Source organism: Amphiprion ocellaris, chromosome 17, assembly GCF_022539595.1.
Source record: "Amphiprion ocellaris isolate individual 3 ecotype Okinawa chromosome 17, ASM2253959v1, whole genome shotgun sequence".
NCBI lineage: Eukaryota > Metazoa > Chordata > Actinopteri > Pomacentridae > Amphiprion > Amphiprion ocellaris.
Genome location: NC_072782.1, coordinates 17,418,596 through 17,442,464, shown reverse-complemented (window position 1 = coordinate 17,442,464; position 23,869 = coordinate 17,418,596). Strand labels below are relative to the sequence as shown.

General features: G+C 38.6%; 1 protein-coding gene across 1 annotated transcript; it reads right to left on the bottom strand.

The window, feature by feature from the left end:
- Positions 1 to 146: 146 nt before the first annotated feature.
- On the bottom strand, positions 147 to 23,869 carry tnfrsfa (tumor necrosis factor receptor superfamily, member a). Its single transcript, XM_023266664.3, has 10 exons — positions 23,598 to 23,869; positions 12,610 to 12,778; positions 11,172 to 11,303; positions 6,198 to 6,309; positions 4,859 to 4,992; positions 4,674 to 4,772; positions 4,541 to 4,587; positions 4,126 to 4,404; positions 3,967 to 4,003; positions 147 to 2,615 (listed from the first exon to the last, which is right to left on the bottom strand). The coding sequence occupies exons 1-10, from the start codon at positions 23,628 to 23,630 to the stop codon at positions 2,314 to 2,316; spliced, it is 1,344 nt and encodes a 447-aa protein (XP_023122432.1). The 5' UTR covers positions 23,631 to 23,869; the 3' UTR covers positions 147 to 2,313.

The following is a 23,869-nucleotide window of genomic DNA, read 5'->3' as shown; positions in this document are numbered from 1 at the left end:
CAGATATGACAGCTCATATATCAGTGAAACAAGCTAAAAATATTGTATTAATGTTTAATCTGTACAATCCTGGGAAAGTCACAGGTGATTTAATCTGTGAACAAACAATGATAACATCACTAATTTCAGTCATTTCAAACAAGAGCATCTGTACAAAACATTTATTTGGAATTTACATAAAAACATCTTCAATGTATTTGCATCATTTATATCTGAAATCCATGACAAGCAAACAATAACTAAGGGAGGAAATGTTAACGCTGGACAGAAAGGATTTACGAGAGTGAAAAGAAGTTAATTGAACAGCTCAGGACTTGCAATGAAATATGTAAAAACACAGGAATTATTAAAAAAACATACACTCACATGATCTGACACACACAGTAAATAACATGCACTGAAGCCTATTCACTGCTATGCTACTTCAGGAAAGGCAAAGAGGAATTTTTACAAGAAAAAGATGCTGTCAGTTGAAAAATGGACGTGATCTAAAAAGACAAAGGGAGAATGAGAGGGGCGTGTAGGGTCCCTAGAAATTGATGCAGGCTGTATTTTCATTGTCTGTCAATAGATGGCAGTGCCAGCACTGTAGCATCACTCTTCAGCAACAATATATAACTCTGTCCTTTATACATAAGAGACTGCAGAAAAACGGGCAAAAAAACCAAAAAAACTCTAGTTCTAAATTTCACAACATCAGCAACAACCACTCTGGCTGATGTTTCTGTTATCTTCAATAACTTCATACCTCACTATATTTATTTTGGGTTGTTAACATAGCTGCATATATACAAACACACTTTGTAAGGCTTGTATGCTCTCTGGACATATTCTGTATATGTACAAGGGAGAAAATCTTGGGAATAAAATTTGGGCTTCTTCTAAAATCCAGAAAAGGTTTCCTTCATCTTGTCTGAGTCTAATCAAGACAAAACAATCCGTACCTGCACCCCATGTAACCTCTGACGTGTACTGTTGGTCAGTCGGTTCACTAAAATGATCAGACTCCTTAGTTTCTAAGTCACTTTAAGTCCAAATTGTGAGGACACATTCTGCATTAAGGCATCACTGAAGCGTCAACACTGTGGTGAAACTGTAAATGTGAAGAAAAGGCACATAAAATCACCGACACGCTGACCGTGTGGACCGGAGTGTCGCGCTGAAGTCAGCGCAGCAAGCAGGAACAGCTGAACAAAACACCACAATTACAACTTGAAAAATCTGATCTCAGTCATTTTGCCCTGTTAACTGACACAACACAAAGAGTGTGTGTGTGCGGGTGTGTATTCTAGGGTGGTTTTGACAATGGTATAAATAATGAGAGATAATTATTATTCATTAAAATAAATATGTCAATAAATAAAATGACCTTTGAAGTTCTCCAAGTTACAAGGAAACATTTTACTAAACAATTAACTGCTGTCCCAACAGAAACAGTTGGAGAAATTCCTTCTACAATGTCGTGTGTAACACTGAACATATACGAGATTGAAAACATTTTTGATGTGACTAGATTGTACAAAAGCGACAACATTTTTGAATCACCATGCTCAAGGAACATAATGAAACTGCAATGAAAAAAATGATACCTACATAACAAAAGATTATCAGACAGCGTCGAAGAGGTAAAGTCTGTGATTAGTAAAAGTTTGTTGTAACAAATGGACAAGATTCTCCTACAATTAGTCAGGAAAAGAATCATGAGCGGACATATATTGGGTCAGAGAAGCCTAAATCTACAAAACAACAAATATAGCATGACTGTTGTTTTAAATCCTACATGTGCCTGAGGTCAGTGCATCAAAGAGGCACAGTATTAGTGACATATCTAATGCCACTCCTACAAACCAGTGTATATCTTGTCTCCGGGCAACATATTACGATCTGGGGAAAAGACCAGATGAGTGACACACAGCTGGAGACGTCTAAGTTTTCAGTATTATGCTGCACGTTGCTTTTCTAGAGCTTAAAACCTGCAGCCATTTCTGCCTGCGAGAGTTGGCACCTTCATGTTTTTCTGCTTTTTGAAAATGTTGTCGTCTTTGGTGGTAATGTTGAATCTGACTGCAAAACTTTCTCTCAGTTCTCATTACTACCCATCAGCATTTAGCAAGTAGTCAACATCCACACACCACTTATCAATACAGCTTGACTTTCCCCTTTTTGTTTTTCTTTTTAAAACTACTGGCTTTTGAATACATGGCTGGTCAGCCACAAAGAGGTAAGCCTGTTCATGAGACACGGTGTCCACCGACAGTGTCTGTGTGCTTTTAGTTTTTCTTGTGTTTACTTCATTTGCAGTCCACGGTGCTTTCAGGGTGTGTCTGCGTGCTTGTAGAAGCCCCTTCTGAGGGCCGTGGAGGCGATGCTCTCGGCCGAGCGTCGCTGGTCCATACTTAGCAAAGCCTCCAGCAGGTCGTTGATGTCAGCTTTTAGTCCCTGCCTCTGCATCCAGTTCTTCAGCAGTTCATACACTTTATCAGCGGGGGCGCCGTTCTCTGCGATGCGAATGTGGTTGTCACTGACTCCAATCATTCTGAAGAACTTGTTGTGGATCCGCACGTCCAGGTACTCGTCGAACAAATCAAAGCTCTTTCTTAGGGATTTTTCTGATCCTTCAAAAAAAGAAAAGAAAAAAGAGAGACATCAATATAGAATGATGAATTCAGAGTGTGAACATAGCAATGCATCCTCTAAACCCCAAAAGTGACCTGCAGGTTTTAAAACATTACACCTTTTTTTTTTTTTTAAATCATACTCAGAGACTGTTAAAATAAATATTAATCTGTGACAAAGCATTTCAAATCCAAGTCTAAAAGTGTAATTTTTCATCCAAATCACTCTACACATCTCATTCAACAATTTGCTGAAAAGGAACCATCCATCCATTATCTATATACCGCTCAATCCTCATTAGTATTCCAGCTGACTTAGGGTGAAGGCATGAGACATCCTGGATAGGTCACCAGTCTATCACAGGGCTACATTCACAGTCAAACAATCACACTCCCATTCACACCTGCACACAGAGAACATGCAAACTCCATGCAGAAAGATCCCAGGAAGGAAGGGACGCAAACCGGGGATCTTCTAGCTGCAAGGCAAAAATGCTAACCACCAAGCCACTGTGCAGCCCCCGAAAAGGAACCATTTACACCAAATACATCCTTCAAAAACAAAAAAAATTCTGCGCTTCTCCGCATAACTGAGAGCCATTAGTGGAATAGCTGCAACCAAGAGTCACGCAACAAAAATTCTGTGATCTTTCGACTGAACTGGGCTGAACTGCAGGGCAGATAGGAGGCAAGTATAAAAACACAGAGCAAATGTAGTAAAACATCTACAGTGTACAGAGCCACCATTGTTCTTCCAGTATTGGTAACACCCGTGGGCACTTAAATTGCATTCATGTTGATTCCACTGTTTTTCAATTTCTGTCAAATAAATATTAACAGAAATTCAAGTTCTTCCATTTTTCAGATTTATGGCATTAAAACTTCATCACACTGCACAGAAAGTGCTTGTAGTTCAGAGTGTTAAAACAGGATGTTTATCTTGTCATTTCACCAGTCAATATTCTTTTATGGTTAAATAGTGGATTACAAACACTAACTCCTATGTTAACAGTATATCCATTGTTCCTATATGACTGTAGGAACAGAAGAGTACATTTCAGTACACTTTCCTTCATGAGATGTGAACATAAAAGTTTTAACAGAGGATCAAACAAATCTGTTAAGCCATGCCCTCTTTAATTGAGCATGAGAAGCAAACAGCAGCAAAAAAGACAGCATGTTCCTATCCCCTGGAGGCTTGGATATGGCCTGACTATCATGAGATTATTAATCTATCAAGCGGAAATGTGAGATGCTGAGGAGAATTTGTGGTCTTTTCGGGCAAATCAAGTAGAATGAAAAACAGCTTAATGAAAAGGACAGAAAATGTCCTGGGGAATGGAAACCTCACCTTGTAGTGGCACCAATCGATGTCGCAGAGGATCATCCTGCAGAACGAGACAAAAGATAAGAACAAAGCCTTGTGAGGGAATTTTGAAATTTGAAAATGAACTGCAAACAGCAAACAAATGATCAGAAGATTTGAGGTCATGCTGATGATTGTCCTCACCATGTCTGCAGGCTGCGGTCTGACGGCAGTAGGGCTCTGGTGTGGGGTGTTACCAGAGGAAGCTGCAGTGGGCAGAGCTGACAGGCTGGTCTGTGACGAACTAGTCGTGTTGGGCAAACTGTCCCCTAGTCCTCGGTCCTCGTCCTCGAGGGGAGAGGACTTGGTCATCCCAGGCTGGGTCTCCTGCAGCAGCGGCCGTGACTCTGGACGGGACTCCTCGCCCTCCAAGCCTGCGTTCTGATTATTCTGTCTCTCTTCTGCTGTGGCTCCATTCTCATCCTAAACAAAAGAAAGGTTCAGGATAGAAAACAGTGACATATTGTCCCACAGACTATCTAGACTAACTGTAACCACTTACAAACATATCAACTATTTATAAAGTTTTTAACATGACAGAAAGGGAACAAAAACTTACTATGGGAATCTTCACAATTTCACTGGAGTCACAGGGGCTCTTTAAACCTGTGACAAGGCAGGAAAAACAGCATTAGGAACACATTTAAGAAGCAAAACAGAATTACAAAGGTACTGTTATGATATCAACTCACATGGTATTTCACATGTATGCTGCTTAAAAAAGAACCACCACACAGCCAGTGCAGCAAGGAGAACGACGACGATGACCAGGAAAATGCATATAGGAGTAACTGGAAAACATAAATCAGTAAAGAGGCACCATTTAATTGAAGCGCTGACAATCTTTAACGTGAAGCAGAAGGCTGCATGAAATTACCAATGTCTCCTGCAGGAGTCGGGGTCGGCGAGGGAGGAGCTGGAGTGGTTTCGGTAGGAGATGGATTCCGTTTCTGACACACAGTGTTCGAAAAGTGGGTGCACTTCTTCACCTCCTCCTCCCCTGATTTACACCTGCGATTTGGTAGAAAAAGAGCATTTTCAGGGAAACATACAAAACAGCAGAATGGGTCAATGGAATGTATGAGTGTTGATGTTGAAGAAATCAATGTTTTGGATCTTTCTTAAATCTTGGTCTAAGCATTGGTTGCTTAACTAAAAGCAAACCTAAAACATGGTTTATTTACCACCACTGTGATCAGTCCCTAATCCAAACACTGCTATGAAGTGTAACTGGTGTTGGGCATTGTTTTTATTTTAATGATTTTGATTCTACTCATTAAGTCTGGTTCTTAGTGACTATCAATAATGATTCTTTGAGTTTCACAAAATCAGTTACTACACCTAGTAAATACTGCTTTTACTTAAATACACTTTTAATAGTGATCTAATCATACAATATACTGTATTATAGTATAAAAGTCACAGGAGATATTTTTCTACATTGGGTACTTTTACTTTTAATGCATTTATACTGACATACTTTTACTTTAAGTAACATTTTCAATACAGGATTTTTTACAGTGTGGTATTAGTACTTTTAGGAAAGGATCTGAATACTTTCTCAAGGTAAAGAAACACTGAACAATCACAGAAATAATACAGTTACTATGTTTTTAACCAGTGATGTTAGCACAACGACAGGCTAAAGTTGGAGCATGTTGTTTATGAAGTTATTTTAGTCAGCTGTTACAAGCCTTGATAGGTCGAATATTTATTGAAAGTCTATTTAAGATTTCTGTATTTACTTTGGCTGTTTCTCTAGAACAACAGTGAGTCTCATCCTGTCTTTTTTGGTCCCATTGTTGGTGCAATTTACCTGCTAATCAAACAATTCTGCAACGTATGAGTCAGTTAACTGAGAATAAAGCCAAACCCACAATTATGTAATATATAAATGTATTAGGAAACAGAAAGACAGACCTGCATTCAACTCACATGACAAATGGTGCAGACAAATAGCAGTAGATATAAGGTGTTTGCACTACACTGTTTGTTTGAAACTAGTGTGAGTGATATCTGTTAAGGAACCAATAAACAGAATCAAAATTAAGATTTCTAAATTATTCCTTTGGAATCTGAATTCTTGATGCCCAACCTTTGATGCAATACAGGGTCTTACCGAATCAGCCAGCATCAGTGGCCTTGTCTGCCACTAGGCTAGAAGTGAAAACAACCTAAGCTGTAAACAATTTCAGGAAACCGGTAAGGACACTCACTTGGCACAGCGTTTGCAGACTTCACAGGCCTGATCTGGAACACAGAAGGTACCTGGTCTGCACTGGCACCTGGTGTCTGCAGTTGTGGTGCAGGCTGCAGTTTCAATCTCATCTGTGGATAGTTAAGAAAGTCATGAGAGAGGACACACACAGATGGCATCATGTGCTTTAAGGACCTCTGAGGTAGTATGGATCTTGTGCCACTGTGATGAAATAGGCACATGAGCAGAGAATCAGTTTTAAATCACAAAGCACAAACTAGTCGACTGAGTGAGTAACTTCTGAGGAGTTCACAGCCCACTGCATCTAACATTTTGAAGCGTGTAGAGTAAGCAAGTAAACTACTAATAAGCTATCAGAGTGCATTAAAAAGAAGTGGACAATGGTGGATTTTCAGCCAATTTGTAGGCAATCTTTTGCAAAAAAAAAAAGATAAGATAATTGGGTTTCTCATTTTATTTCCCTCTTACATGCATTTTGCTTCATTTTAACAAGATAACGAGGGACGGAAAATCTAGCATGGTTCATTTAATAAACTGAGACCTAAAAAGACAGTAGCCCTGGAAGAATATAATCAAACCAAACCAGCAGTCCACCTCCACAGGACGCCCTTTCATATAAATCTAATGTCCATGCTTGCCAATTAAGGAAAAATTCCTTTGTTAGGGGCAGTATCTTTTTATCTTTTTCCACACTAATTTCCCCCCAATTTTATTCAGAAAATTAAGCTCATTTTATAGCCAGTTATGAAGTTTTAAAAAACTCAGTCCAAGTGTTCACTCCTACTGCAACTTTATGATGTGTTTCACCTAAATGAGGATACTTGTTAAGGCAGCTTCTCCACAGGTGAGAGCTACAACTTTGTCCAAGAAACAAAGTGCAATACTTTTATCACCCTTATGTGGACTGTATCTGCAGCACTTTGTTAAGAAACTGGGAAAAAAGACATTTTACTGGGAGAAATTCTGTCAATGTGTTGAAGATTCGTTCATTTCATTTCTGTTGTGTGGGTTCATCATTTCCTCTCACTATGTCTCTACACTGACTTCTCTGTGTCTGTGCTGTCAATAATGGTTGTGCCTGCCAGTGACCCCAAATGCTGCTCAGTAAAAAATAAAATAATTTTAAAAAAAGGCCTGTAGATATCACAGCTGCGACCTCTGCTGCTTTCACGTGATGATGACTTGATGGCTGAAGGCAACAACTTTGGTTTGGATTTTAATGATTTGACCACAAACATTCCAAGATTTATCACCAAGCAGACTGTGACCTTCATTTTTACTTTTAACCCTCTGAACCCCAAACTCTACTGGTTGGTTTGAAAGCCATGTAAAAACCAAACAAGACAAACTAAACCTTTTGGTATAGCGAGAAAGCACGAAAACAAGAGGAACTGTCAAACTTACTTTGGTTTTGTTTGGAAAGTTAACCAAGTCTGAGCTTAAAATCATGATAAAATTCACGCATCTCATTTAAAATTTGCCCCAAAATACCTTTATGACAAAGCAGTTTCTGTAAAAAATAATTAAAAAAAACAATAATAATTCTGTGCTCATCGGCACAACTGAAAAACCATTAGTTACTTGGCTGTGATTAACAGTCGTGACAAAATTCAAAACTAACCTGAACTGCAGGCTGTATTAACACAGAGCAGATAGGAGACAAGTATTAAAATAAATGAAAAATGTATGTAGAGCCTTTATTTCTTCTCTAGTATTGGTAACACCTGCGAGAAACCCACTTTCACAGGTATTTTACATTTTTGTAGAAATATTTTGCAAAAATTTCAACTTTCTTTTTTCTCTCTTTTATGATTTGTGAGATTAAAACTTGTATACTGCAATGAAGACATTTTTGAGCTCTTTCTTCGTCTAGCCATGGTTGTGCTGCTTCCATACAGTTGCAGGATTTTACAATGCTGTGAAATATGAGCCTACAATAAGTATAAACTTGACAGGAGCAAAATAATAATAATAAAAAAATTACTTTTAGATCAGTTAAGATCTAAATTTTCTTAGAAGTCTGTAAAGACGAGCCAAAAAGGCTTTAGTACGTACACAAAAAGCTTATAGTCTATATTTTAAGCCGAACAATCACTGAAATGGATTTTAAAACCGATCAAAAAATAACATTCTTGTGTTTTGAGAATTTCCCTTTTTTGAGTCTGTACACATTGTATAGACAAGTACACAGAGATCACTACTGAATTTATTAAAGCAATTAACTACCAAGTACTTGGGACAAAGGGCTTCACTGTTGTCACTTTAATGATAAATTAAAGTCAAAACCGAATTACCATTTGTCAATATGGAACAATCGGGGGCTGATTTGCTCATTTTTAAGGCAGGGCACTAAGAGCACATGGAGAAAATGTCATTTATTCTACACTGTTAAAGGCAAAACCTTCCAGCACTGTAGCATCTCTTGACAACTGTAGAGAACATCTATCTACCAAAAAAACAAGGCAGCTGATTAACAGTGAAAATATGTCACATAAAAAAAGAGATATGAAAAATCAGTCATCATTTATTCTAGAAAAGAGGCCTACTGGTACAATAGCAGCTTAACAAAATTTACTTTGTTGCGCTTCGATCATGCTGATGACAGTGTTCATTGACATAATATGCTCCATTTTGTCACATTTGTTTGCAATTCAGTTAATTAAATCAAGCTATAAAGTTTTGTTGTTGTGTGTTATTTTGTTGTTTTATTGCAACAATGGAAGTTTTTTATGCTTTGTTGATAACAGTGTTCTCTGCAGTCTTCATGCTGTGCTACAAAATCTAATTGTTTCATCAAAAATTGTATTGTAACCATAGACTACGTCTAATGTTGCTGTATTTGGCATGAACTTTGCTGTATCTCAGTGTAGTGGCAGCAGCTGATTTGAATATTATACATACAGAGGAACGCAAGAAAACTTGAATATGACAACAGTGGAAATGACTAGAGCTTTACCAATGTGTTTGTTGGCTATTATTATTAATGTTGGCCTTTCACAGATGTATCAGTATCAGCATACATGTTTCCCAATATGCACCAATACGAAAATTTATTAATGTACAGAACATAATGCAGAAAAAAGATGCTTGGGGTAATTTAGAAATAGCATCATTACATGACTTGGTCAGCAGAGCAACTCCAACTCTATTGTTTTCAAAACTCTAAGCTCTGTGTGCAGCACATGCAGCAGAGTACATATCATAGCTGAGCAGAAGGTGGTGCGGAGTTGAGCGGTGTCTTAATGGTAAGCCAAGTAGTACGTGAAAGACACTGGCGGAAAGTTAATCAATGACAACATCATTTTCTTTTATCAATGTAACTCTAGAGCACACAGACACACACTTGAACAATCACTAAAAAATAGCAGACTGATAACAATCAATCCTCAGCAAACAGTCAGAGGGCAGGTGATTGAGAAATGTGCTGCACATTCTTGAATGTTATTTCATTGAGTCTGTTGCACAAAATCTGATTGAAGCATTGGCCCAAAATGACTATGAACAGCTTCTCTCTATGCTTCATGTGTGAACAAATTTATTCACTGAATCTAATGTGACTCATACCTTAAATAGCTAGTACTTTCAGAATAACCGCAGAATAACTTCCACGGACAACGCACAAAACACTGCTTAAACTTCAAACAAGCAAAGCTTCATCTCACGCCTTAAATGATTCATTCACTCAACAGAAGTCTTGTCAATATGAAATATCTCCCAACAGGAACTTCTTAAGTGTGCCAGATAACAGCGAGGTTAATTTTAAGCATGAGCAGTCGACAACGTGTAAAATTTTAATTCACATGTCCTTTGGCGTGCTCATTTTAATTGTTAATTGGTTGTAAATAAGTTTAAACTAGAGCAGAGCACACACACTAAACTCAATCTTAAAACCACACTGAATGAGTACAAAACACATCCTATGTAACCGTAGTCTCTTTTCTGTAGCTGCTGCCTTTCATTGGACACAAAGACTCCAGTGTGGGAGACAATGAGACACAGCCACACCCAGTTCAGCCAGGTAAGACAGACACACAAGCAAATCTCCTGAGACAAGTAACACGCTCACATTCACCCCATGAAACAAAACAACAAAGACACGCCCTACTACTCCATGTAACATCATAAGATCACATTTTCATGAGTGGATCTAAAAGGCGGGGGCACAGACAAAAAGGTATTAACTTTCCTAAAACAATATATCTTTGACCAGCTGGATTTTGGAAGACTATACTTTTTTGTGATTTTTAAAGGTAGTGCATTGAATTAAAGGGCAATTTGGTTACATGTTATTTAACATTCTTTTTTTCTGTTTTAAACAATCTTGGCTTTATGGTCAGTGTTTAGATTTGACAAAGGTTTAACATGATGAGACGTACATATTGTAGTTGTCCATCTGCACATATTTAAAGAGCAGGAGTCCCTATTTAATGAACATGTCTTATGTGGTTACCTGTGTTTGCCTTGTAGATATACCTGTTACATGATCAGCAAACTGACTGAAAAATGAATTAACAATATTGGTTTCTTATTATGTCCTTTATTAAACAAAAATAAGGGGACCCTGTTTCCTGTAGATATATATTTGTTTTTTTTCTTTGTCATCTGTGTGGTAATATGAGCATTTTTGGATTTTGAGCCATTTACAAAACAAGATGTATTAACTATTAAATTATTAAACAACTTCTCATGAGCCATTTGCTGCCAAATACAGCTCAAAAATACTCAAAAACAAAATGATAAAAACAGTAATTCTAAGTTGGAACCCTTTTAATGTGGTTAAACAGTTCTGAAAGAAATAAATTTCTGACCATTTGTACTTGTTTTCAGAAACTCCCTAATTGGAAACTTGTGTCCTCAAATGTTACTGAATGTTAATGTACGATAAACATAATATTCCTCTTGCTGATATTTCTCTTATTATTGCTTTACATAAATGATGATTCACCAGTGAAGGTGCAGAGAGTCTCCTTACCTAAGCGACAGTGGGTACACGGCAAACAGCGGTTCATCCCATTGGAGTGCTCAGTGTAGGTCTGTCCATGCTCACAAGAAAGACAGGTCCCCTGCTCTTGGTCTCTTTCACAGCCCTTCTGCACAAAGGTTCCTGCAAATAAAATAAGACAATAGTCAGACGTCAACTCAGGATTATATATGTATGTGTGTATGTATATATATATATATATATATATATATATATATATATATATATATATATATATATATGTAAAGAAAAAAGACAGTACAGGCTGGGGAAAAATACTGAAAATACAGGGGTAAAGACATTTTTGGATGAACTCATTGAGTAAATACACTATTGGTGTTGTGGTTGTGTCAGAGAAAGTACAGTTTGCTTTAGCTCATGTTATGTGTTGGTGAGATTCATATTCAACACAGATTCAGGCAAAAAAAGTGTTTGCCTGTGAAATAACACAAAGAAGCAAAAAGCTAACATTTCATACCGTTAAGTGGCCACAATGGTTTTTAAATATGTGGTAACAACTGACCAATTGGCAAGAATGCAAGAAAACAAAATCACATATGTGGGAAGAACATAAACCCTAAGAGAAACAAAGATATTTCAGGAATCCAGTTACAAGCACACAATGCTATTCTGTTAACTATTTACCAAGAATAATAACTCTTACTGAAAACTGGTATGCAGTAACAGAGAGCCATCACTACATCCATACAACTTCTGAGTCAAAGGTTTTAAAAACTGTTAGATGTCCAAGTAACCACAATCTTATAAACAGGCATGTATTATGTAAATTACACATGGGTTAATAAAGTTTTGAATGCTAGTTGTTAATTGTGTACCAAAGCCTCAAAAAAAAAAAAAAATTGATTGATCAAATATATAAAACAGATCTCTTAGAATTCACAATGGCAAATGAAAAAATTCAATCTGATATTAGCAGCAGGCAGTAATTTCATCTAGCTAAATATGTTCAGACATTAAAATGAGCTAACAGACTAATTAAGGTCTTTACATAACAAATTAACAAGCCTGGTGCTTTGAATGACTTGGGACTTAAAAATAACTTCTGCCTCATACTCTTTGTTTCACTGTGTGCTTCACTCTAAGATGGAGCAGCTTGCTTTCTGCTGCTGGCCTTCGTGCATTCTTTCCAGGCTATGTGATGAGTATTTGAAAAACTTGTTTGGGATACAGCAAAGGTTATGGGTTTTGACATTTTGCTTGAGTTTTTCACACAAATTACCATTCGAAATGTTAGCTTTAGCTTGCAGTTAGTTCTAGTTGTATCAGAAGACAAGGACCAGTGTTTCAGGGTACAAGTAACTATTCATTTTTCAGTTTAGCAAAGCTTGAAATGATGCTGGTGTAATTAAAACAGGCCCCTATTATGCATATGTTTGGTTAAAATGGCTATGTTTAGTATCTTCCTTACCAGCCTTGCAATTCTGGCAGCAGAGTCCTTGGTGGAGATATTGTTCATTCTCGACACATGTTCTATGTCGTCGAACGGTGAGGTTTCTGTATTCATCGCTGGACCACTGCGGTGCTGGAGGCTCAGCTGCTTGGCAAACAAAGCCGATAAAGAGCGCCGCCAACAACACCTGCATCATCAAGGTAAGGGAGACAAAGAGGGAGGCAGACAAGGAAAGAAAGAGGGAGAAAAAAAAGACATGAGCTTTCCTTTGTACTTGTGTTTCCACAGTTTAAAGATTCACCCACTCAAACTCATTAGATGGAGGACAGTAGAGAGGAGAGTCCATCTTCATAGGAAACCTTGTGTGAGCAATCTACGTCTTAATTTGAACCATCTGATCTGAACATCTGCTGTGGGAAAGCAATTAAGCGAGTCATGCAGCCGGTCAGAGGCAACACAACCTTGTGTGTGCAGGACGCAGAACTATACACTAACTGCATGCAGCGCAACAGGCGACCAAACTTAATTACTCCATGATCTGGTTTTCCACTAGGAAAGGTTAAAAAAAAAAGGAGAAAATCTGTTTCCTCTACTGTGGGCGGAACAGAGAGAGTTTGATAAGGTATCTTAGCAGCAACATGTTGCCCATATCAAATGTGATTCCAGAAATCCATTCATGTGTTAGATAATAACAGGCTTGTATAGGTGGGGTACAGAGAAGAATACAGCCGAACACTTTAGTGTGGCCCCCAGGCGCTGGTGTTTATTCACACGCTTTTCACCATGTCAACGTGAGAAGGCCCCATTCATTGGCAAACAACACACTTTAGTGCCTCTACTTCAAATGACCCACATTCTTAAAGCCAGGCTCTTTGAATGCTATGACATGCGACACCACCATGAAGCGCCTCAAATGCAATGCGACACCTCCCGGGTAAATGAGAGTCCCAGATTTGGAGGTTTTGTCTCTCCTGTGCACCAGCACCTGCCCTCCCTCAACCTCTGCTAGACCAGGAGAGAAAGGAACAGGTTACGGTGGAGAGGACCGAGTTGTGTGGAAGAAAGAGAAGGAGTGAGAAACTGTAGACAACGAGTTAAAGATGGGATGTTCTAAAGGGAATAAGCCCTCTAAAAGGACAGTGTGGGAGAATAACGGGAATAAAGACTGAGATCAGATAGACAGAGGTAGAAAAAGAGAGACAGGCTCGAGCAGAGACTGACTCCTGACGCTAGACTTGACTCTCTGGAGGGCCGCCATGCCTTGTTGTTCAAAAGAACTTTCCCCTCTCTCTCTCTCTCTGCCTTTTCCCTTCTTCCTCTCCCTCTGCTCACGTCAGACTTTCCAAAGACGCTGAGAGGCAGACGTGGAGGGGCAGACGGCCGGCAGAGCAGTCACAATCACACCATTTAGATTTATCCAAACATTCTGGGGAGGGGGGGAGGCAGAAGAGAGAAGGAAAAGGGAGGGAGATAAAATGAGAGGGGGGACTAACAGCTTGCATGACACAGGGTGAGTCTTTAGACTTGAATACGCTATGTGTATGAGTGGTGGGTGGGGGATGTAGAGGGACATGGAACTGGGGAAAGAGTAAGGAGAAGGCCGTGTGAAAAGGCAAGAGAAAAATCTGCACATGTGCACAACAAAGCAGTGGAAAGATGTGAAAAAAGACAACTGGGAAAGAGTGAGTCGTGCTAAAGGTAAACTTACACTCTCCACAATGCAGACTTGGAATGTGAAACTGCACTGAGGATCCAAAAATATACTTATCCAACATTGAGAGGCTAATAGCTCATTACAGCTAATCAAAAGCTAAACATCAGGTGTCTGTTTGGCAGTGAAGAAGCAGAGACAGCACTGAGATTGCATCATTTCCAGGCTTTGTTCATTTCAGGGCCTGTGATTCCAAACACTTCCAGGTGCAGCCACCCTCGGTAGCTAACCTGTTACGCTCTGCAATTAGGCTGCCACAGATCAAGCAGCATTTTATGAGAAAAAGCAAGGCTGCTCTGATTATTTGCTCAATTAATCATTTGGCCACATCTTCAAATGCCTTGTTTTTTCCAAACAACTGTCCAAAACTAAATGTATTCCACTTGCAGTTATATAAAACACATTAAAGAAGCTACAACTAATCAATTACTCTACTAATTGTTTCAGTTCAAAAGAGAAGAAAAGAGGGATTGTGTTCATGGGAAGGCAGAATCATACTTCTCACTGCACTAATTAAACTCTGTCCTTTTACTAATCCACAGTTCTCAGAGTTTGTAGGGAATCCTCCTTTGTTGTATTTCTTAAACGCAGCACACTTGTACACGAGGAAAAGAAACAAGGCCGTGTGTCCACACTAATACCCTAAGGCTGCTAAACTACACTGGCACAAATGTACTGTATACATAAACACTATGGGCAGCCACAATGTGGCTTAGTTTTACCTCTAAACCAAGTGAGGAGGAAGACAGAGTGACCGTAACCTCAGTGTAGAGAGCCCTCCAAACCCACAATCCCTGGAAACACTCCAATTTTGGCTGAAGTGGCTGAGTCCACTTCATAGTCTTCTCTATCCTCTGTACAATGACCGGGCTTGGCTGCAGATTATTTGTTAAAACAGTGTCCTATTGTCATGCTGTCTGCATGTATGATAAGCTAATACTGTGCTTGTGTGGATGCAAGTTAAACTAATAAAGTTTTCAATAAAATAATAAGGGCCTTTTTGTGTATCTGACAACAGTAGCGTTCCTCCGCTTCCTCTAAACACTCGGGGTTCTTCCAAATTGCCTTGGCACAAACTCTACACATGCCATGTACACTGAGTATGCATTTGTGACTAAATGACAGGACATCCTTTCAGTTGACCCAGGTTATCAATGGGCCATTTAGAGGGCTGTGATCCCTCCGTATCCCTGAGGGAATTACAGCGAGTTCCTTTATTTTAAAAAAAATGGCCAGAAACAGAAAAAACGATGGCCTCCTGCGCGCACACACAACAATGCATACAAGTAACCAAGGGAGATTCTTCAATTCATATTGGACAGATGATTTCAATCAGAGCCAACTGATAAGCAAAGACACGATGCACTTCATTATACTCCTTTACCCGGAGCAGGACCTGGCTGTCTATATCATGCTTTTCTTATTAGCAAATCCATTTCTTTCATCAATTGTGAGGCATTATACTGTATGCCCATACTACAGCACACAACATGACCGTGAGGAACAAAAGCTCTGGAGAAGTCTTAATTAAAAACATCACTACTACAGTCACCCACATATTATACACAGTGAAGTGTAACACAGTCATATCTGTATTTTCTCAACTTCCTCGGGCCATCTGAGGAAAAATCAACTAATTGCCACTGTGTAGTTTAGGTTTATAGTATAAACTAAACTGCTCAGAGAGTTCTTGATCTAACACCAACTTAGATCAGTTCACTGGAGTCAACAACTAAGTAAACTTCAATCATCAATTATCAAACTATTACTCCTGTATTACTATGTTATATTAAAGAATTTAGCCATTTTACCTTGATGATATTTAAGGAACATGGCACATGGCACAAGTACATGTTTGACCACAGCTGTTGATTCTTTGTAAAGTACTTAAAGACTGGTAAAAAGTAATTAAGTGTACACATTTAGTCAAGTACTGCAGTTGAGAACAATTATAACTGTAATTTTCCTTGAGTATTTCAATTTTCTGTTACTTCTTCACTACAGTTCCAAAGCCAAGTTTGTACTTTTTAGTCCATCACATGCATTTAACAACTTATGCTGCTAGTCACTTTGCAGATTTAGTGTAATAATACAAAACACAATCAACAAATAAATTATGGTGTAAAGTTACTGATTAAGATTAAAAAAATAAAAATCCAGTAAGAAGTTAGCCAGGGCTTGACCTATAAACGCGCTAAATGCACTAATGCTAATGCCATTCTGCAAAATTAGTACATTTAAGTTCAATTTTTTAGGTATCTTTCGATGGTAATACTGTGGTCCTTTTACATGAGTATTTCTGCACTGTGGTTGTGGGACTTCTGCGAATGTACAAGAGTATTTCTTCCACTTGCAGTTAATTATGAAACATCATTTCAGTTCACATGTCAAGAGCATGGGCATTCCCCTGACCTTACAGCAGTTCAATACTTGTCAACCACGACCGCCTGCTACAACCACAAAAAAAAAGGAGTATGTGGTCAATGCCACTATTTACATCATGTCATGTACCAAATAAATCTGATCAACATGTTTGTCAGTTACAAATACACAAAAAAACAAACAAACAAAAAAAATCCCCACAAAAAGAGTGTTTTGCATGATGTCTCAATTTTCAGTTTGAATAATACAATTTAAACACAATAAATCCTCTTGACTAACTGAATATATCACTGAATTATGTAGCAGTCACATGGAGAGTGACAACTGTTGATTATTATTTACCTACTTTTTTGATTGATTGACTTTCATTTAGTCTACAAAATTTTATAAAACAACCAGAGAATTTGTAGATTTTCTCACAGCTTTTCACTAGTCTCATGAATAGGTTAATCATTTTTAGCTACGTTACAGTAGAATCTCTGTTCCTGAGCTCTGCATGACTTCATATTTTGAATGCCAAAAACTGGCTTGGGTCAAGAGTTTAGGGTATTTATCAAAACCTAACCATAACTGCAGCTCTGTCTTGTTTTAAATATCTTGTCTGATGAAACAGATGATTCATAATCTATGGTGCTACATAAGTCAGGCAACTCTTTGCCCTCAACAAATTAAAATGATGAATTGAATCAGATGTTTACTGAACAACACAAGGGAAATTATATCTTCAAAACAGAAGTCTTCATTCATATTATTCATTTGTCAAGGAAAAATTAATATCCAAAATCGATTATGCTGGTTAAAGGCTTATGAGTTTATATATATCCATAAATAGACCTGTAACATTTATTTTAGAAATTGATCTTACAAGTTTTAATCCTGGTTTGGATCTCTTATTTTTGCGTGTCTTGTGCAGCACTTCAGTCAACACATCTGTTTTAAAGCATGATTTGATCTCCCCATGTAACATCAAGTACACAGAATCCTAATTAAAACTTTAATCTACACTCTCCACGCTAGAGTAGTTGCAGCAGCTGGGTCTGGACCTCACTGAAACTGTTATTTATTGTATAACTCAAATCTTTCAAGGCTGACCTTGACAGGACAGTGAATGCTCTCTGCTTTACAGATAAATCCTGGCACTCCCTGGAGACGGGAGGTGACCATGCACATCTTTCCCTGAGTGATAAATTACACTGACATTCTATGTTAGATGATGAAGACAAGAACAACCCAGCTCATGTCAAGAGACACGAGTCAGACACTTGCTGAAGCACTGTAAATAAATCCAAAGTTCAGCCAAGCTCAGATACATTCATCATTATAAAGCTGAATGATAGAAAATGAAGAGAATGGCTGCCGTGTCACCCCAGAGCTGTTAAGAGCACGAAGGCGCTAACAGTTTAAAAACCACATTGTTGAGCCACAAACACAGCGCACACACACACACACACATACACATACAATAGAGTACACAAGCGCACACACACAGTGTATGTGTGGGAGCGTGTGAAAAGCGGCTGCCCCCTCCTCTCAGGGAGTACAGGAAGCTCGAGACAATACAGAGGCTTCATGCAAGGTTCAGCTCCAAACTGTTCCCTCCACAGCAGCCTGCCTCAGAGCAGGCCCAGCACCCGATTAGACCGACAACATATCCGCTAGGCTGGATATTTATAACTCAGGGAAGCTGCAGCTCCACGACACAAATTCTTGAGTTTCCTCAGGAGGTATGCTTCGCTGATTAGATGTGTATGACAGTATGTCACAAGCAGGTTAGGTGACATTCACCTCCAGTGCAAAAACAATCTACGATGACGACAGTTTTAATGAATTTTGAGTCACACTGCCAACCACAAGATGGTGAAATGACTGACACACTGACGCTGATGTTTACCGCATAAAAACATTCTGAGTGAAAGAGAGTGGGGCTGCCGAAAGTTCAAAATGCGAAAGAGTTGTAAGCAGGTGCAGCGTCGCACACTTTCCAAAATGTTTGTGTTGCGAGGCCAAAGTGGTCTCTGTGGTTTTAAAGAGTCGGCTGCTTACACATACACGCAGCATTATTGTGAGTCATACAGCGTGTTATTGAGGCAAAGACATTGAATTTGAATGTCAATCCAAGAATTAAATTTGTGTGCATGAACGCTACTAACTTAGCCTTTTCAAATTCTGATTAAGCCTGCCACAGGGAAGCCAAGCGGCATCTAACAAGACAACTCCAGGAGGGAAAGATGAAAAAAAGCAAGAAAGGATGACTAACAGATTAAAGTATGAGCTGGAATCCATCAGCTCGCTCTAGAGACAATCACATTAGCTCCATTAATGCTCATCTTTGTGTAAAGGGGGAAAAAAAGTCCACAAAGTGCTGGCAGTTTATAGCCCTCTCTATAAACACATCGCGGCAAAAATGTAGAGTATGTGACTGGTGTGGCAGGTCAACAAGGACTTAAGTGATCATCAATAGCTGGAATTTATGTCAGATTTATGTCTTTGTAAACAGAAGTCCATTCTCTGGACAAAGGTTGAGTTTGCTCTAAGGCTCAACACTTTTATTGTAATCTGTTCATTCATTCAGGAGGGCAGAAAGTCAGAGGACATAGTTCCGAAGCAAACCTTAAGCCACTCTGGTTTCACGCTATGTCATCTTTCAATGGTGCCTTTAAACCACTGTTGTACCTTCACCTGTAAATGGTTAATCCACAGAAAATGAATCACCAATCACTAAGAATATAGTCATTATAACGTAACTCAGTACTTTCAAACTTAAATATGAGCATTTCCACTATCTTTATATACACTTTATAGACCAAAAGCCTCAATGAGAAAATAAGCTGCCGTCTAATGATTATTTTATTTAAAATCTGATGATTTTCTGATGTTTACTGAGTAACTATTTTCCAATAAGACTTGCAAGACTTGGTGTGAACTAATAAATAATCAACTATTTTAATAGTTGATTAATGGTTCCGAGTTTTTAGTAAAAAAACAAAAACAAAAAAAGGTCCAAAGTCTGACTCCAGCCTCTGAAATAGCATTATTTTCTGGTTTCTTTCCTCCTCCATGGCAGCAACTTAAACATCTTAGATACCTGGCTTGTAGACAAAACAAGACATTTTAAGAAATCTTAAACTTTAGATTTAACTTAAAGTTAAACAACACAAAAAAGAAAAAACATAAATGTGTGTGTATATATATATTTATATATATGCGCCATTTCTTTAGAGAAAATAATCGACACTGAAAAAAATCCTTACTTGCCACCAGTTATTGAGACATGCAAAATATTCTGTTGTGAAAACTATGAGTATGAAGAATAGTATTCACTCTATACCTCCTATGTCTGTCTCTACTTTTGCATGTAATTGAGAAAAAGTACTATACACACACACACACATATATATATGTGTGTGTGTGTATATATATATATACACACACACATATATATACACATATATATATATAGATAGATAGATAGATAGATAGATAGATAGATAGATAGATAGATAGATAGATAAATAGATAGATAGATCCTTCAAGTCCAATACTAAAGTGTCCAACTACCTATTACTTTTATTACTGAATAGTTAGTTACATTTTTGATTAATCATTTAGTCTTAATTATTACTATTAATAATTATTTTTAAATGTGAAAAAAATGCTAATCAGAGTTTCTTATAGCCCAAGACATTGCAAATATGTCTTTAGTCAAACTAAAGGTAATCACTGAACAATGACAGAAAAAAGAAAAAGCAGCCAGTCTTCACATTTATGTTTAGAAAGTTACAAACAGCGAATATTAAAATACTTGAGCACTAACGGACTAATTTCTCAACACTAGTGAAGTTTTAAAACATTTACTTTGGTGGCATTTGGGAAGATGTATTTATTGGTTTTATGAACAGAATGCTTTTATACTATAAATGTGAAGTGCATCTTCAGACTTCTTCACACAGATTATTTCTTGGGTCCACAACAGAACTTCAAAGCACTTTGATGGACAAGCAAAGACTACAATAAGAATCAAGCTTTGCAGTAATGTCTTAAAGAGAACAGTAACCCTCTGACTCATCAGATACCTTCAGTATTGACTTATCCGTCAATTACATATTCTATTAAATAATCCATCATCTAGTCTATTACATGTGGGAAAGTAATCATAATTTTTTACAGCCCAAGATGACATCGCAAACATGTCTTTAGTCCAACCAAAGGTAATCAGTAAACAATTAAGTTAAACAAAGAACAGCAGCCAGCGCTTCATGCTGCAGCTGCTGGGAGCGGAGATTGTTTGACATTTTTGCTCAGAAAGTGGCCAAAACAAATACTTATCAAAATAGTTGAGGACTAACTGACTGTGAAATTGTTTCAACACTACTGAAATTCCAACATTTGCTTTGGTGTATGGAGAAGCATAACAGTGATATAATAGTGATTTCTTTCTACTTAATGATCTCTCATTTCTATTAATAGAAAACCTTTGTACTATACACATAAAACGCATCTTTAGAGTCCTTCACACAGTTTACATTCATTCTTGCCCACAACAGAACATGATGACTTGGAGAAGCAAAGCCTCCAGGAAGCATCGAGCTTTGCACCCTTTGACACCTTGTGTCCATTCCTGTAGTAATATTCTCAAAGTGAACAGTATACATCTGACTCATGTGATTTGACCCATCAGGTGCCTTCAGTAAACATTGTACAAGTGTCTGTGAGAATAAGTTGCAAATCCTGTGCGGAATGAGCAGCTTTTCAGGTCTAAAGAAACGCATCAGCCAGGTGAAGATGCTGGGTTTATCTTGTGACGTTTGACATAAAGTAAATTATCCCCACTTATCTCAAAGCTGGACCAATCATGTGTGAAAGTGGTGACTTGACTCTGCTGGTATGCATTACGCAGCACCTGAACAGGTGACACTCCCTATGTGAGTCAGTAGGCCTTTGATAGTGGTAGGGTGATTCACCTTAACAACAGCAACAACAACAAGTTCCAGAAAGATCCAGAATAATCAGGCTACCGACAATAAAACATCCCTCTCTGTGTGGGCAGAGACATATACATACATAAAAAGGCACACAGCCACCTGGTATCTGACAGTGAGTGGGTTGCACTGCATTGCATCATTCAGTGTCCGTGTAGCTTCTCTAAGCCACAGGCATGCTCATAACTGTTCACATGGTCACCAAGCAGGGCAGCAATAAGCAGCAGCTACAGCATTAGAAACTCTGCAGTGGTCAGTTTGTTGACCACTGCTCGGTCCCCAGCGTCACAGTTTGGCCTTCACTCGTCCCAGATGTCTGTCCTGCCCTCGTCTGTGTTGTCCACAGAGACAGAGGGGACTATTTCCTGTGTGAACCAACACCCAGACATAGAGTAAGCAATCGCAGATAACAATCTTGTGATTATTTGCATGGGCATGACAATTCTAAGAAGTAAATTGATGCCACTAACATCAGCATATCTGTGTACTCTAGACAGGAAGTTTACTGGACAGCCAGGCACGTACACTCAGGCAATTTGAAAGGGTGTGTGTTGGGGGGGATTAGAGAGGGGGTAAAGGGGATGGGGAGGGGGTTGAAGTTTCCTCATAGTCCCTTAGCAACAAGGCCTTCTGGCCAGGCCTCCAGAATGTACTGTGGTTTACAAAAGAGATAAACATTGACTTTGCCACCCGGGAAAGTAAATCTGATTTCAGTAATGGAACACTGCATGACTTAAAACACGCATCCGACAATGGCGAAAACAAACACTGGAGCTCGGGGCACATCAGCATTTACTTTAACAGCTACATTTACAGAGAGAAGAAGAGCTGCAGCAGTGATCAAATGCTGGATTACCACAAGCTTAATGACTAACACTGTTGCAGTTATCAATCACACAAGAGGCCAAAGCCCCATCATTAGGATCCACTTTCTTCTACTTCTTATTTCATACTGTGATGTAATCCAGCAAAGTTTGTGTAGGAACTTTAGTATGACCTTCCTAGTCTCCCAAATATAATGTAAAAGTGTATTTAGTATTAATCCAAAGGACTTTTAATACATGGCAGCGCATTAAGGCCATACAGTGAGCTTACAGTATTTATAGTGTCAGGCTTTGGTGCTGCACAGTTGGAAAAAACAACAGCGGAGGAATGAAAAGACGTCTCTGTGAAGGTCTGAGTGGAATAAACTGGAAAAAAAACTGTTGAGAGACTTTAATGGACTAACTGGCAAGGTGAACTTATAGCTTTAAGGGGGGTCAAATTAATTACAGACATATTCCTTAGCGGATTTCTCACACACACATTTGGTTTGAGACTGTTGAGCCCCTCCACAGCAGGCCTTGGCTGCACTTATTAACAATATTAGTGGTTGTGAGAGCAGCTACATCCGCTGTGACAGAGCGAGAGCCATCATATGCTAAATGTCTGAACAATATGACCACATGATATCCAACACAGATGGTGGCTGTAATGCAGAGGGAGGGGGGCACTGAGTGAATGATACAGCACATGTACAGCACAGAGCAGTGAGAAGCACAAACTAGAACCAGCACAGTTTACAGGAGTAAACATTATCCAAAGAAATAAACACAATGCTGCTTCCTGAGTATGACAATGAAAAGAGGCTTGTTTCATCTTCTCATGCAAGTTCAGAGGCCTGGCTGTGATTTCTCCCCCGACAAGAGGCCAAGTTTATCTGGTTGCACTTTTATTAATGAGACAGGAAGGTTTTCAGACTTTACAGCTCTCCTAGCAACACTGTGAATTAGCTAAGTTACTTTGTATAACTTGGGGATAAATTAAATCAAAGTTACTCACATTTAAGAGCATTACTGAAGTACTACAAATAAGTTAAGAGGAATATAGGCAAACAGGGTGATGGGAAATTGAACTAAAACAGCTTTAAGAGGGTTATTGTCGTGTTTACTTACACAAAGTTTCCCGACCACCGGACCGAAGTTCATCTTGGGAACTTCGAGATGAGAGACAATCCCAGGCGGCTGGACGTCGCGTTACAAACCACCAGTTAAAAGTATCGAAAACAGCCACACACGCTTACAGTGAAAAAGAAAACGGACACACGAGCTAAAATATACCCGTCACCCGGTTTCTTTAATGAGTTTACTCTCGTTAGAGTCAAAACTTGACGCCGTTTTTCTCAGAGAGGAGACTCGCTCTGAGTTCCACTGATTTTTTCCCCCCT

Coding starts and splice junctions, on each gene's coding strand:
- tnfrsfa (XM_023266664.3), bottom strand. CDS start 23,630: ATGAACTTCGGTCCGGTGGTCGGGAAACTTTGT. Junction 11,304..12,609: donor CTGCCAGAATTGCAAGGCTG/GTAAGGAAGATA, acceptor TTTTATTTGCAG/GAACCTTTGTGCAGAAGGGC. Junction 4,588..4,673: donor GCATACATGTGAAATACCAT/GTGAGTTGATAT, acceptor GCCTTGTCACAG/GTTTAAAGAGCCCCTGTGAC.